Here is a 15985-nt window from a genome sequence, read left to right on the forward strand (position 1 = left end):
TTGCTGTTCAAGATTGGTGGAGAGTGGGGACTCGGACGATTGATGTATAACTCTACAACAGGTAATTATTGTACCTAGGTATATACATACCAAGCATATAAGGTCTCCGTCCCGTTCCCTATTCTCACCAAGTCAATCGTAAAAAAGAAGGAAAAAAGAACACACCCATGGTTATCGCTCTCCTACCTACCCATCTATACAAAACTATCGTGTGTATATAGTCGCAAGCAATATTTCACCTGATTCGGGAGGGGGACGAAATAATACGAGACGAAATGACATGACAAATCACATCAAATCGTCCAAACACCGTCCATCTGGGTGCCATCCGATTGCGGCATACACGAGAAAACAAGACAAATTGAGAAAGATATCGTTTTATGCAAGTGACTACTAGGTAGTCCTACTCGTACAGCTCGACTTGGGCCTGTCACTGGCATCGACAAGACTATGCATCGTGATACATGTTGGCTTCATGTGCTCCATCTCAGGGCCCAGAATAACTCGACTACCGCCACCTCTTCTTCGGATTCAGTGGAAAATGAAAATGTTCCCGCCTCGATCCACACTGACCACGCACCCGTACGGTTTCCTCAGCATCACCACATCAGTGATGGAGTCCAAGTGTGTTCGAAGCAATTGCTGCTGTGCCGCGCTGATGATTGTGTTACGAGGAGGTTTGATTGCTTGGGGCGTTGAAGGTCCGGATGCAGCGCTGACACCAGAGTTTCGGTGCACAGTCGGTGTGCCAGGCTGACTGCCTGTAGCATTTGGCCCAGGTGTACTCGACCTTTTCGAAGGACTGGAAGCTATATGGGCCGTACCGTCTCTTGAGGCCCGTGCATAAGCCGCCGTCTTCCTCGGCGACTGCCCCGACGTGTTGGCTTCCTCACTGGCGTGGGCCTTTTCCTGGACGAGGGCGATCTGCGCCCCTGCGCTCAAGCTCAACGGATGAGACACTTCGTATCTGTAATTAGACTTGATGCTCCCAGCCGACGCATAGCTATCCTCGCTCGCATCATGCAATTGCGGTCCCGATACAATGAAGCTGTTCTCCGGTCGACCAATATCCCAATACCGCAAGGCTCGATCAACACCACCAGTCAGGAGGATCGAGTGCTTGTTGGGACTGTCGGGGTTCGAGCTTTGAGTGTAGTCGGTGAAGATGTACATCGCAAGAATCGGAAAGGTTGAAGCCGACCCTGCACTGGGCGATGGACTTGTTCTCTTCACAGGTGACCCATCCGACACCTCGTTATGGTTCGACGAGGCATGGAACTCCGGTCCGATCAGGCTGCCGTCCACCGAAACCTCCTTGGCAAACCGTGAGAGAATCTTTTCGCTGCTCTCCTCGTCTGGAGACCAAGCTTCATACGGTCGAGTCTGCCCACTCTTGGGCCTGAATGTACTCGGTCGCAAAACTTCTCGGCAGACCATCTTTTCAACGTCCCACGCACTGACCTCTCCGCCAGCGCTTACCATAACCCATCTGCCATGGCCTTTCGCAGGATGGATCAGGAGCCGGTCGATTCGAGAGTCGGTTTGAATCCCGAAACTCCGCAAATGCAACTTGAACCGCAAGTCCCACAAGTCCAAAATTCCGTGGCTCGTTCCCAAGAGCAGCCAGTGATGTTTCCTGTCGACACAGAAGGTGGTTGGTGTGCCGTGATGTACCGGGTTATTCATGCTGTGGAGCATCTCCATATTCTTCATGTCAATCACGAGAATGCGACATCTGTTGGTTGCTGCTAGCAAGATAGACTGCGAGGTGGGCGTGCGATAGTGATGAAGCCACACGGCGTATTCCGTCGCCAATCCTGCAGCACTCCCGTCAGGACCACTGACATCGTTCACAGCTCGGTTAGATGGTATCAGATAGTCCCGCACAAGGCTCGGTCTCCCATACCGTGATGTCTCACCCCCCTCGACACTCCTATAGTCGACTCGTACAGCATGAATGCTTCCGTCGTCAGCGCCGCTGAGAAAGGTGTGCGTCTCCTCGATGAAACAGAGGCTCTTGACCTTGACTCCCTCGGCGCGTCGGTGTGTGTACCGTGAACGGGCCGTCACATTCTTTTCCAACCTGATCGTGTCCCAGATCTTGCAGGTGCCATCGTCTGATGCCGTCACAAAAAACGCGTGGTCAGGTGCCGCGCACACTCGGTTGATGGTAGCCGAGTGCTCCGAAAACTGGGTCAGCAATTGACCCGAAGGGCGCCATGGCTCGCTGCGAAACTTCTCTTCCTGCTGCGCGGCTTTTCCGCTGCTCTGTTGTAACACGTCCGTAGCTCTTCGAATGGGTGTTCTGGTGTCTGCGGGTGGTCGATTCCCGCCAAAGTCCATCTGATCTATAGGGAAGTTCTCTAAGAAGTGATTGTCCAGTAGTCGTAGTACATTGGCATCATTCCCCTGATATGAATGATTGGGCTCATAGAGCGGCGTCCTCGCCCCACTGCCGCGCGGTGAAACGGATCTGGACTTTGCGGCCACACTGGCCGTCACTGATAACGCCGAGGGACCTGCCGTACTGCGCCGATGAAGTTGTCCGTCAACCTCGACCTTGCCAAATGCGTTCTCTGAAATGGTCGAAATCTCGGCATCCGCTTTCGCAGAATCGGTCCTATTCATCAGGTTTAATCCGCTGTTTCGATGTCGGAGTTCGAGAGAGGCGTTTCGGCGTAGAGACAGCCCATCGCCATTGATCGAAGTGTTGCCATTTGTAATGCTTGGTCTGGAGGATATACTCGCTCTTTCCACAGCTATTGTGGGTGTGCCGTTAGATCTTGTTTCTGACGGTTTGCGAATTCGGATGTCCATGGGTTGGGTAGAGGGGGTTGCCGCTCCGCTGGACTGCTCTGCAGACGAGATCCGTCTCGACATATGATCGTCGATGCTGGTTGATGCGTCCAGAAGAGCATCTGCCAGACTGTGTCTCTCATCCATTCGTGATCTTTTCTGTGCCCTCCGAGGTCCACTCGTGTTTTCTCTGATGGGCTGACGCGAATCGAAGAAGACATTCTGCGGAGTAACATCGATCTGATTCAGAGCAATGATGTTATTCAACATCCGATACCTCTCGTCTGTATCCTCAGCTGGTTTGTGTCTGGAGATTTTCAATATGTACTCTCGAAGCGCAAGAAGCTTGATCTCATCATCCGCCGTCATTCCGAGAATTCGTAGACTCTCCAGAGAGATTTGATCATCTTTGTCTTTTTGAGAGGGAGGTATCCTGGTCAACAGTCGTTTTGTGAGTGCTGCCGGATTTTGCGGCGTGGTGGGATCGGACAAGGTCAATCCACCGTCTCGACTTGCAGCTGTCCAGAACAAGCTGTTCCCTTTCCTCGCTGCCCAGTTGGTGGCTGAATCAAACACGATCTTTGGCAGCGGTCGCTTCAGGTTGTCCAATATCCGCTCTTCTGTCAAAGCGGAGATCGGCCCCTTCAGGAATGGCTGTATGAGCGGGAGAACAATGCAGTACTGGTCTGCTGCTGAGATGTACTTGGCAGACAGGACGATGAACTGTATCGCGCTCTCCCGTACCCAGATGCTGGGATGAACCGTGAACCTTGCTGCCATGCCGACAAGTTCCCAAGTCGTACTTTTCTGCAATAGACCTAACGCAGCCATCCGTGCTAAGGATCGGAAGACTTTCTCCACGACAAAGTTCTCAGAGTCAGTTAAAGACCCAACCATGACCGGCAGTATGAACTTTTCCAAGCTTGTGGCTCCAATATAGGAGGCGATTCCGACAAGAGCTTCGAAAAAAGAACACCTCAATATCCAATCCTTATCGTTGAGATATGTGTTAAGGTGTGTCAGTATCACATCACTGGACTGTTGGCTGCCGAAAAAGACGCACAGCCGGGATATTGAGCCCAGCAATGCTCTCCTGACAGATGCTTCCGGGTCTGTTATCAAAGCAACAGTCGACTCTTCAAAATGAGGCACGATTTCGCGCCGGCCATAATCATAGAGAGCGTTGTACGATTGTTGGGGAGCCAACTCATCTTCTCGCAATGCAGACAGTCGTCCGTCGGCCCGGATGGCGTGGACCATGTCCAGGACTCTTTCGGCGGATAATGCCAACGAAGCCAGGCATGACGCATACGCCGAGCGCACAAGAATGCTGGGCTCCCCTGAAGGGCCAAATCCGAAATGCTTAAGGCGCGGTAGGATATACTCCGGAAAGATGTACGCATTGATGGGCGAGACGACCTCAATCATCTCGAATATGGAGGTCATTGCATAAATTGCTGCTGCCCTGACCACGTCTGATTGATCAGCGACCAAGCCAACAATGTATGGTAGTATTCGATCCAGCTTCGCCTCATCCGGAAGTCGTTCAGCAAAAGCAACCAGAAGGTCACATGCTTTGAGTCGTGCTGATGCCTTTGCCGTATTCCTCAAGCTGGACTCGACCAACGTCAGGAAGAGGAGGCTACCGTCGTAGAGGCTAGGGTCCGCGTCCGGCGTTTTGACCTTGTTGCTTGACTTCATCGTCAGAGGCGAACGCGAAGACAGTTTCGTGGAGCTTGGCCCATAGCCAAGAAAGAAAGAGATCTTGTCAAAGTCATAATAAACTCGTTCTATCTTCTCGTCGAATTCGCCTAGGCTCCCTAGATTCAGCTCCACCGGTTTCAGAGCAGTGGCAGGCCTGGTAAGATCGAGCATATACTGGTGTAGAAAGCTGTAAAAGTACTCTGGAAAGATCCTGGATCGGTAGAAGGAGAGATGCTGTTCTGCATTGTAGCGCTTTTCCGGATCCAATTCAATCATGTTGAGGATCATTGCTCGCACTTCAGGGTCTTCGATCTTGTTGAGATGGGTATGCTCGGGGCTATAATCCCCTGATCGATACTTGAAAAGCTGACTCAGAGAGAAGATGGGACCTTCCAAAAAGATTTCGGCAATGACACACCCAACGCTGAAAATGTCCATGGCCCAATTCAGTTCTCCAGGGGTGTCTTCCAGATTGACCGAAGTGAATCTTTCCGGGGCAATGTAACAGGTCCGTCGCGATGAAGTGTCAAAGTAGAACGAGAAGTCGGCCGGATTGTCTTCTGGTAGATTCACGGGCTTGAAGGAGGAGGAGAAGTCGGTGAGATAAAGCCAGTTCCAGGAGGTGACGAGAATGTTTTCTGTCTTGATATCGCCATGGTATACGTTGTGCGCATGGCAATCACGAACCGCACATAGCAGCTGGAAGGCTAGCCATTTCTTCTCAATATCCTCCAAGAAAGGCCGGGTGCTCATCCGATCGTAGACCGAGCTGAACATGTACTGACGGACGAGGAACCCACCACTAGGGACCTCGATGATTCGCTGGTAGCCCAGGGCATTGGGGATGTCGGCCAAGATTTTCCTCTCTTCTGTAAGTTGGCGAATGTACTCGTGGACTTGGAAAGACGAGTACGGTTTCATGACAGCCTTCACAAACACAAAGCCTCGCTGACTCCTCGCGCGCACGCTTTTCATGAATCGGGCAGAGGCCAGGGTCTTCTCATGCACCAGGTCCGCAAGCTCAGGGACATCAATGCTGGCGGATGCCGCGGAGAGGGTGGTCATGGAGTAGCCTTGCCCCATATTGAAAGAGTGGCAGTCGAGATATCTAGCAGTGGTTACTCTGTGGATGGGTTAAGCATGAAGAGGCTCCAGGAGCAGGTCCAAGTGTCGGACTAAGAGGTGATTAGAGATGTTCCGGCAACCATGATGTCGTGCCGTACTCAAATACTAGATGTATCTGTCCTGGAGGGCGCGGGCGCGCCCAGATGTCTGGTTGATGCCCGATATGCCACTGTGTCGGGAATGACCATGAGTTGATGGAGCGTAAATGTGATTGTCTCGGTGAAGGACAGGAGTTCGAACAGGACGGGATCGGATGTGAGGCTAACCGACTCGATGTTTGGTCTTCTCTTGGTGGAAAAGGAACTGAGTTGTGTGCTCCATACAGCCCGTGTTTGGTTTGAGTGAACGGGCCCTTGCAGGCACTTGATCATATGCGTGGCTAGTTAGTCACATGATTGGATCTCTTGCCTGCGCACGCCTGCATCTCCCGCTGCTTTCTGCCTCTCTCTGCCTCGACCACTCCGTGCTACACCTGCGACTCCTCCCCCCCGCCCGTCCCCCCTTGGTGCCCACTAGGAGCGCATCAGAGCCACCGGAACCACCCACGTCTTTGGCTTGATTAAACTTCACCAATGCCGCATGTGCGTGGCATGAACAAGCACCACCCCCTGTAACACCCGGCACCAACCCGCTCGCCAGCTGGCTCCTACTTGTGGGTTTCGTCATATCACACGAGCATTTGTTTCTGCCAGCTGCCAGAAGATGCCCAACGATACTACCACTCTTCAGGCAGTGTGCGTTTGATGTCCGATCAGATCAGGGATTTTGTGGTGTTGTCCACCACCGCCTCTTTTTTCGACAAAGCAGTTGCCGTCTCCTTCTCGGTCAACTTCTCTTCATCTCACCGCAGACAGACGTCATCACTCCCACCGTCATTGAATCTCCAGAATATGAGCAGAGCTCCTGTCCCGAGACTTTGACATTCGTTCCCTTCTTTCGCAACCCGACACTACGCAACTGGTTTGTGACCGGTGAAGATGCGGGCAGCGGTGCTTGGGGGATCAACGCAGAGATCGACGAGTCGATAGGGCCAGGTCCGGCATCAAGATGTCCGAACATGGCAGCAATGAGTCGAGACGGTCCTCCTCACAGACGTCCAATCAGTCGGCCGAATTCAAGAAACCCAAGACCCTCCGGGGTGCCCCCAAGCGTCATGGCTCGAAACACTCCTCTAAATCTTTCGAAGAGGACGACCCTTCTCTGACCTCGTTCCCCTCGTTTTCTCCAGAGGCAGAAACAAAATCGGCAAGCGTTGCTCAAGAGGCGGTTCCCAAACACATACGTACGATATCACAGAAGGCAAGGGATAGGAAGGCCACTCTGGCCGGCTTAACAAGCGCATCCCCTTCGCTCAATAGACAAAATGCGCTGTTTGACGATTCCCCGCGATCATCTTTGGAGATCCCCGGTTCTTTGCATCTGGCTAGCGACGAGCACATAGAAAGACTCATCGCCAGGACTGGTGCTGTCAAATTGGTCCGTCAGTATGCCTCCGATCTTGCTCAAAGAGACGCGGAGATTTCTGCTCTACGAATTCGAGCAGATCACAGGGAAAGAGAATTGAAGAAGATCCTGCGCGAGGCCAATGTCCCTACGGCAGAGGTAGAGAAAAGATTGCTCAGATTGGAACAGGGAGAAAGTGACTCGAATGTCCATTCTGGCTCAGTGGATCGGACAGCTGCGTTGCTGGACGGGATGATGAGCGAAGCCATGGCGGATGGCATTGTGGTCAACAGTCCCTTGGACACTGATTTCCCGGCTGGTCATGTCTCAGATACTCGAAGCCCTCCATCAGCATCACACGCTGACCTGGAGATGAATCGCAGTAGGGCTGGTTCTCTGGCATCGAGTCTAGCCAAGGCAAGCCGAACCCCCAGTAGGGCCAACAGCAGTGTGAGCGACAGTAGCCAGGATATGGAAGCCACGTTACGACCCCGGGTACCAAGCTCAACCACCTCCAAGTTGTCTGGTCTGCAGAGTATATTCCAGCCTCCCTCACAGTCCTCGAGCTACTTCATTGGCGGCAAAAGCGTCAAGAAGCCCAAGGCCAGCGATGAAGCCAGTGTGCGCTCTAGCCAGTCTACTCGATCCTTTGCCTCGTGGACACAAATTTTTGGTGGAAAGTCCCAGCCTAGTCGATCTAGGGCATCGTCACTGGGACAGCAGAATACACCTGGGGAGGTAGAGCCGGCTGCACCGAAACCACGCATGGGCCCGCCTCTGGTTGCCACCAAATCGTCTGCCTCCCTTCCAACAACTGGGACGGTCAAAAGCCGCCCCCCAGCAAAGCGCGTACCTACTGCCACGCGACTGTCCGCCAGTCCAAATCATGTGCGGAAGGGGTCAAACGCAAGCAGCCTTCCTCCGACTGTCGAACTAGATTCTATGATTGAAAGTTCTCAGCTACCTCCCACCATGACAACACAGAATGTGGACAGCACCGGGCTATTGACGGACCGCTTCGGCTTCATCTACGACCAGAAACGGCGGAAAAGGCAAAGCCTTCCGGTTCGAGCACACCGACGAAACAGGCTGAGCGGTGCCGAAACCATTGCTAGTTTTAGAGCTGGCGAACATGCACCAGCTGATGAACTCTCAGCCGAAAGACCCATCACGCCCGTCTCAGTGGATGATGAGGCACCTAAAAAGTCGTGGCAAGAGTACCTTAAAGTGCCCGCAGCGCTGTCTTCGGGAAGGCCCAAGGAATTACTTTCACATACGCCGTCTGCTGGAGCTGTTGTCACTGTCAGTTCAGTGGACGCCGCAGGCACTACAACGCCACCGCGTCGAAGCCGGGAGGCCTCCATTTCGGTCTCTGCTGCTTCGCAAAAGGCACTTCCAACCACCAGTGTGGTGATGGAACCGCAGCCCTCCACAGTGACGGCGACCTCTGCCGACTTTACACCGGATTCCGAGTCCGACTCTATAGGCGACTCCGGCCCCGCGAAGTTACTTTTGGAGCAACTGACAGAACTGCACGACGCACTTCAAGCTGAAAGAGCTGTCCGGTGGAACGACTTTCTACGTCGAGTCAGAGCGGAAAGGGCAAACAACGCCGACCGCGCTAGCAACAGCAACACGCCTGAAGCAGACCTTCTCAGCGGCGAACTTATAGGGATAGCAACCCTTGGGCGCTCGACAAAGACGAAGGCAAAGTACATGCACTTCAAATCACTGGTTCTGGCTGGGATACCCGTCTCCCTCCGGCCAAAGATTTGGGCCGAGTGTTCTGGGGCAAGCGCTTTGAGAATTCCAGGCTACTATGAAGACCTTGTTGCCCGATCACAAGACGGCACCGACATCGACCCTGACATTGCAAGCCAGATCAAGGCGGACGTTCACCGGACACTCACCGACAATGTGTTCTTCCGTCAAGGGCCTGGCGTCCAGAGGCTGGAGGAGTTGCTGAGGGCCTATTCCTTGCACAATCCACGCATTGGGTACTGTCAAGGTATGAATCTCATCACAGCGTCTTTGCTGCTCATTTGTGCGACAGCAGAAGATTGCTTTTGGCTTCTCGTTGCCATTATTGATGTCATTCTCCCGAGTCAATATTTCAGCTCGACCCTGCTTGTGGCTCGGGCTGATCAGGTGGTTCTTCGGCAGTATGTTGCGGAAGTTCTGCCAAAGCTCAGCGCCAAATTGGATGAGTTGGGTGTTGAATTGGAGGCGTGCACGTTTCATTGGTTCTTGTCGTTGTATACGGGCGTTTTGACGGGCGGCGAGGCCTTGTATCGCGTTTGGGATGTCATGTGAGTTGTGTCTGCCACTCGATTCGAAACGTTCTGCTGGAATGCTTTACTAATCGCGCATTTTCTCCGCCACAGTCTGTGCCTCAACAGTTCCGACGCTCCTCCACAAGCCTTGAACCAACCCAAGACTGCGCTCTCGGTGGAGATGCCATCCCTCGGTCTGACAAGTGGCCCATCTACACCTGTGACGCCATTGCACCCCCAAACCGAACCTAACTCCACCGCAGACGACTCCTCGGATGAGCATGACGGGACATCGTCGCCGTTCCTCTTTCAATTGGCCCTCGCTTTGCTGAAGCTCAATGAAAACGCCATCCTCGCACTCGACTCCGCGGCGCAGGTGTATACGTATATCAACCACAACATGACGAACCACGCCATCAGCATTGATGCCCTGGTACAAGCAAGTGAGGCGTTGAGGACGAGAATAGTAAGAAAGGAAATGTTGGAGAGGAGGAAGCAAGCGATCAAAGAGTTGGGACCGTGAGTGGCAAACACGACCAGCACTTGAGGTTAAAAAAGAAGGCGAAAGAAGTATACAATCACCAGGAGAAATCCTCAGAATTCTCGATCAAGATACAATAGTTGGGATGAGGGAGTGGCTGTTCTTGGGCTGGAACTTGAGCTTGGAGTCTTATCAGGATAACGACTTCGATTCCAGCGACGTTGATCATCTCCTGGATTCTGCATCGTTAAATGGACATGAAGGAAAAGAAAAGAATGATCAGAAGGTGTGCGTGTCTGGGGGGGACACGAGAACCGGCAGTCCCAAGTGATCAGATGCACACAAGGAGGGGAAACGGAGTTGAAAAAGAGGCAACGACTTTTCTTTTGTTGTCAGCTATTTGTTGCTTTTGTCTACCAGGCACGTTTATCGTTTGCTATATATGCATCTTTACATGATACCCCCGGGCGACCATGCGAGAAAAAAGCGAGTATGGAAACAGAGCAAGCTGGATTGGAGAATGCAAACTGGAATAAATGGGAAAAAAGTTTTAGATTATGAAGCCGATATATTGAACCATGCATTCTCGGCTGATTGTTGGAGTCTTGTCTGTTGGTTCATTCATCTTTCCATTCTTTAGTTCATCCATGGCCTGGTGTTTCCATCGTAGCTCGTAGATCTCACCCAGCACCCTATGGAATCCGGCACCAGCTCTCTCTCTCTCGCGTCCTCTCCTCTCTTTACTGGCGCGTAGTCTACAGTAGATATCAGCTACGTGTACTAGGTTCCTTGTACAGGGTATGCGTGCACCTCACAATACACAATCCCCGGAGCAATGTTCATGAGGTCTAATGTCTAAGGTCTGAGCGAAAAAGGGTCATTCATCTGCATACTCCCATGACTCATAACTGGTTGACTACCTGCCTGGGTACCTATGTAGGTAAGAAGGTGATGCCGTCTGTATCCAAGGACAGTTCCCGACCTAGGTATGGTGTGGTGTTGTATGGTATGGTCTGGGATGAATGTCACATGCGTGCCCAATCTCCCATCTCCTATTCCATTCAACTCGCTGTGCGTTGTGGGATAATGAATGAATGAATGACATACTTTGCTCGATCAATCCACCCGTGCAGTCTGTCCTGTCCTGTCCTGTCCTGTCTGGTTCGGTCGGCTCTGCTCTGGCTCGGCTTCGCGATCCTCTCGTCTGTCTGCCCTGATATCTTTTTCTGTCCTTGTTTCAATCCCACCCATTCCCTGCTCTGAAAATACTCGATCCTCTTTTTTTTTGGCCTTTTCTGGGTCAATTTCTTTTCTTCTTCGTCTGTGCTTGTTGCTCGTCATAGGAGAGGAGGGTAGATTCGTCAGCTCGTCTCGCCAATGTCAGACCGGACCGGGTCGTTGTATTCATCATCCCCAACCGAGAAAGTGCAGTGATCGTTGAGCTGCCAAATCAGCTCGTGAACTCGTGAAACACTCCGTGCTCGATCCTGGATCAACCATAGATGACAAACTCGCGGCACTGATGAAACACTCGGCGAGGACGCATGAGACCCCTGTAGGCTCCGTCAAAATGGTCGAGGGGGCAGCCGATGGGTCAGGTCGACATTGTCGGCGTCGGCGTCGTCTTGGCCGTCGTTCTCGTCCTCCACCAAGATGAACTCGTTCTGTCCCTGCTCTTTGACCTCGCCAAACAACTCGAGCAACTGCTGGATCGTGGCTCGTTTCCCCATGCTGTCCGGCCCAATGGCACCCGTGACCTCGACGTCCTTGCGCTCCTGCATGCGAATCAGATCCTCGTCGATGGAACCCTTGACCACGAAGCGGAGCACGTCGACACGGTTTTCCTGCCCGATCCGAAACGCACGGCAGTACGCTTGGGCTTCGACCGACGAGTTGAACCACAGATCCAGAATGATGACCTTGCTCGCCATGCTCAGGTTCAGACCCACCCCGCCGGCCTTCAAGGAGCAGATCATGATGAAGATGTTGGGATCGTGCTGGAATTTGGTGATCGCCCGGTCTCGCGCATCAAGGGACATTTTGCCGTTGAAGAGCACATGGCCCCATCCCTCGGCCGAGCAGACCTTGCTGAAAATCTTCCCGAGCCCGAGGAATTGGGTGTAGACGAGCACCTTTTGTCCCTCGTCCCGCTTCTTCCAGTTGAGGATGGCCGCCTTCGCCGCCAACAGTTTGGCAGACGGGAGGAGATCGCCACCCGCTTCCAGCCAGTCCAGGTCTTCCTCCTCGCCCTCGCTGTTGTCATCCAAGGTGTCACTACCATGGCGGAAACCAGCACCTCTCGCTCCCCCGGTGGCCTTTTGCGTCAGCTTGGCCAGCCGTCTCTTCTTCTTTTCCACCTTGGCCGCCATCTCCTGGTTGTTGAAACCGAGTTCTTTCAGGCCGCTACAGGGCGACGACTCTTCGAAAAACGTCTGGCATTCGAGGCACGCCATCTTCTCTTCCCCTCTCTTTGTCCGCTCTTCGTGCATGGCCGTCATGCATTCTTGGCAGTACACGTGGAAGCATGAAGTGCAGACCGGTTCGTCGGGAGGTTGGCGACATTTGGCACAGATTGACCGAAGATGCACTTCCGTCCAGGTCTCGGATGTAGCCAACGCCCGAAGGAACTTTCGGAACTGGAAGGAAAGCCCGTAGTCGGAACCAGTGGCAAGGTTTTCATCGTCTTCGACATCTGGCGTCACGTTAGCCCCTTCGAGCTCCCTGGTCTGGAATGTCTTGAGCGTGTTTTCGTTGGCAATGAGCATCTTCCTCAGAGCTCGCATCATGTTCACCGCAACATTGTCGCGAGAAGCCGACACCTCTTTGGCCGCCAGCCGCCACAGAGTCTCGATGTCTGCCGCCACGAACAAGCGCTTCAACACGTCTTGACACAGCATGATGTGCGAACAAAGCATTCGGAGACGCATCAACATGCCCAAAATGTTGCCATAGTTGCTGTTGAGGTTCCCGGATGTCGAGTACGTGTTGATTCGCTGGATATATCTCGACTTGACAATGTTGTAGATATTCCTCTCCACGGCGTTAAATTCGACCAGGATGGTGTTGTGCGTGATACCAGGCAGTTTGACGATGGGAGCATTGAACAGCGTATCCACGTGGGTCCTCCTCAACATGATACCCCTCAAGACATTGTGAAGCCTGCCCATATTGACTGGGTCTTTATTGATCCGGTTGTTGCAGTAGTTGTGGCAAAAGGTCGCGTAGTCCCCAGTATGAGGAACCCTGAGGAAAGAGAAGTACGGAAAGAGCTCTTCGATGTAGTTCAGGATCGGAGTCCCTGTAATGCACCATCTGTAGATACCCGTGAGAGCACGCACCGCAATCGAGGTCTTGGACGTATGGTTCTTGATGTGATGGGCTTCATCTAGGACGATGCGGTGGAACTTGATCCGGTGCAGCGGCCCGACGTTGTTGAGGAAGTAGTCCTTCCACCACTTGTTCTTTTGCTCTTCGGACGCCAGATTCTTGGGCGGCTCTGCCAGAGGATAGCTCTTCTGGACCTCGCCGTAGGTGGTCAGGATCACATCATACGCCGTCAAGTCCGCGACGATATTGTTGCTTTGAAGACGAGAACCGGAGTGGAAACGGAGAATTCGACCCATGGCGTTCCCCTTTACGTGCTTGTCCATTTCCTGCATCCATTGATTGAGCAGGGTAGGCGGCGCAATGATCAACGTGGTTTTGATAGCACTTCCCTCGTCCGCTTTGCCATCCAGGATGTTCGCACTGTCCAAGTTAGCAACGGTTCAAGCGCTTGCGATATTCGACTCACATCATCTGTATTGTTTTTCCAAACCCCATTTCGTCGCAGACTAGACCACCCTTCGGTTTTATCTCTCCGGTCTCCCGTTCTCGCATGAAGGCAGCGCCGAGAAGTTGGTGGTTGTAGAGCGAAGACTCCATGCCTCGAAGCTTCCACCCGCCGTGGTTATCTGATCTCACGGCGCCACGCCCTTTAAATTTCTTGGTGGCCTCCAAGACAGCCGCTCGATCCGAATTGGCAGAGCCACGCTCAGCCGACGGGATGCTCGCAATGAGTTCTTTCAGTGCCGTGGCTTTGTTCGACGACGTGAAGGTCGGCATGTCCGGTCTCGAAGCGTTGGCTTGTGCAGCGCCCACGATGTTGGTCTGTCCAAGGCTTTGGAGATTGCTCAGGTTCGGCCGTCGTGGCTGACTTCTCTTCTTGTAGGACTTTGGGACGCCGCCGTTCTGGTTCGTGCCTCGTTTCTTCCTTGGCTGACGATCTTCTGTGGAAGCCGCCGCCTTTCTCTTTGGCTTTCGACCCTCGCCGAAGCCGGCATCAATGCCAGCAGAGATCGCATCTTGTAGCTCCTTCTTGGAGAGTCGGTTGCGAGTTTTTGGCGCTGGTCCCTCCTTTGGTGGAGGACCTGGTAGGGTAGGAATCTCTGGAACGAATAGCGAATCTGCCTCCTCATAACCTGCAGGGAGGTCATCTCGGGTGGGAGTATTGTTTACTACAAGCTTCCTTCTTGCAATGTCCCGGAGCCGTCTGTGCTCAGCAAGCTTCTCTGTAGCGAATAGCATGTCGTCTGCTTTAGTATTTGTCGTTGCGGCCACCTTTTTCTCATACTCTGCCTTGCGATGGGCAAAATACGCAGCTGCTTGTGCATCTTCTGCTGCAGGGTCCTTGTCGATGACGGCGTTCCAATCCATCTCGTCGCTGTTTTCTTCAACAAGGTTGTTTGACAGCCCCGCAGAGTTCCAAGCGGACTCATCAATCGCGTCGTCACCATCCTCAAGATCACGAAGGTTGGTCTTATTCTGGTTGTACTGCTGAAGAGCTTCAAGGCCGTGCATCTCCAAGTCTTCTTCCGGAGGGAAAGGAGGCTCTGACGGTCCTCCCAAATCCACTTGTTCTGGATGACCGAGAGTCTTGTACTCGTCGAAAGACTCGGGGCGTGTCAGCTGGGTAACGTGAGGTTGTGGCACATTTGAACCATCGTCTGCGGCCTTAACAAGATCGACGTCAGTGTGTCCGTCCTCGACCTTCCTCTCAGCTAGTCCCTGCTTCCCACTGTGTATTTTGTCATTCGCATCACCATCGTGATGCGACCCAGCATCTTCTGCCACCCTGTCGAGGTTCTCGATCGTGGTTTGAGCAACTGGCGTATCCTTCTGCCCATCATTTCGCTCAATTAGCATGATTGGTCCAGAATTGGAGTTGGGCTTATCCGGCTTGATATCTTCCTCGTCGTCATTCGACTCATGGCTCGTGGTATCATTTTGTTCGTGAAATAACTCAGCAAGCTCAGATTTAGTCGTGGTGCTAGTGAAGGTCGCGAGGGGTTTATCATCGAACCCATTGTCGTGGCTCGTCGCCGTGATCTCGTTCTGCGAGGTATTGGAGTCGACGGGAAATGTCTTATTTGCTTCCTCATCCGGCTCAGCTTTGACCCTTGGCTTCTCTGGTACCACTAGCTGACACTCAGATCCTGAATCGCTATCTGAGTCATCTGAGATAACGATGACATCCTTGTCTGGGGCGACAGAGGAGCCGGGCGACTGAGCCATGGTGATCCACGACGATCGTGGGTGTACGAAGCAGGCCGAACTTCCACAGTACCAGATCTTCTGCCGAAACACCAAGTACAGAAGGAAACCAAGAGGAGAAGAGCCAAAATAATTCAGATCAAAGATTGGAAGGAGGAAAAGAATGATAGAGAAGGAAGACGTCAAGAAGGTAGAAGTAAGATATCAAAAAGCCTTGCGCTGGAGACGATGTCATAGGCAGTACTAGTAACCATGCCAGGGTTACTGAGAAGCCTTCATTCTAGAGTGAAGCATTGATGAGAACGCACGGCGACCATGAAATGCATGCGGTTTGTTGACCATGAAGAGCAATGGAGTAATGAGAAACAAACCTAGAGGTGATCATGGAACGAAGAGAGAAGTGAGGTAATGTGTTCCTCGGGCGGTAGCCTTGGGCAAGAAAGGAGACACCAATGTGAGGTTGAGAAGAAGAACAAAAGGAGTTTGAGCACTGAGGATTTGCCATTGAATTGGACGTCGAGCGCTCGTTGTAGCCATGTTATTCCAATGAGATAGTTGGATCAGGCGCACCTCCCGTGCCTGCCTGTAGCACAGCATCCTGCTCTTCAGGCGTGCGCCATGCCCTTCATCT

At 52.7% G+C, this 15985-nt stretch overlaps 3 protein-coding genes across 3 annotated transcripts; 1 reads left to right on the top strand and 2 right to left on the bottom strand.

The window, feature by feature from the left end:
* Nucleotides 1-531: 531 nt before the first annotated feature.
* Nucleotides 532-5583, bottom strand: AYO21_04229 (hypothetical protein; the record flags this gene model as incomplete). Its single annotated transcript, XM_022654202.1, has 2 exons — nt 532-761; nt 825-5583. 2 exons carry the CDS (start codon nt 5581-5583, stop codon nt 532-534), a joined length of 4989 nt encoding a protein of 1662 aa, XP_022513479.1.
* A 1089-nt stretch (nt 5584-6672) lies between these two features.
* Nucleotides 6673-9864, top strand: AYO21_04230 (hypothetical protein; the record flags this gene model as incomplete). The annotated part of the gene is made up of 2 exons (XM_022654203.1): nt 6673-9377; nt 9468-9864. The coding sequence occupies 2 exons, from the start codon at nt 6673-6675 to the stop codon at nt 9862-9864; spliced, it is 3102 nt and encodes a 1033-aa protein (XP_022513480.1).
* Nucleotides 9865-11387: 1523 nt separating this feature from the next.
* Nucleotides 11388-15375, bottom strand: AYO21_04231 (hypothetical protein; the record flags this gene model as incomplete). The annotated part of the gene is made up of 2 exons (XM_022654204.1): nt 11388-13569; nt 13616-15375. 2 exons carry the CDS (start codon nt 15373-15375, stop codon nt 11388-11390), a joined length of 3942 nt encoding a protein of 1313 aa, XP_022513481.1.
* Nucleotides 15376-15985: the final 610 nt, after the last annotated feature.

Source organism: Fonsecaea monophora (genome assembly GCF_001642475.1).
Source record: "Fonsecaea monophora strain CBS 269.37 chromosome Unknown Scaff23, whole genome shotgun sequence".
NCBI classification, from domain to species: domain Eukaryota; kingdom Fungi; phylum Ascomycota; class Eurotiomycetes; order Chaetothyriales; family Herpotrichiellaceae; genus Fonsecaea; species Fonsecaea monophora.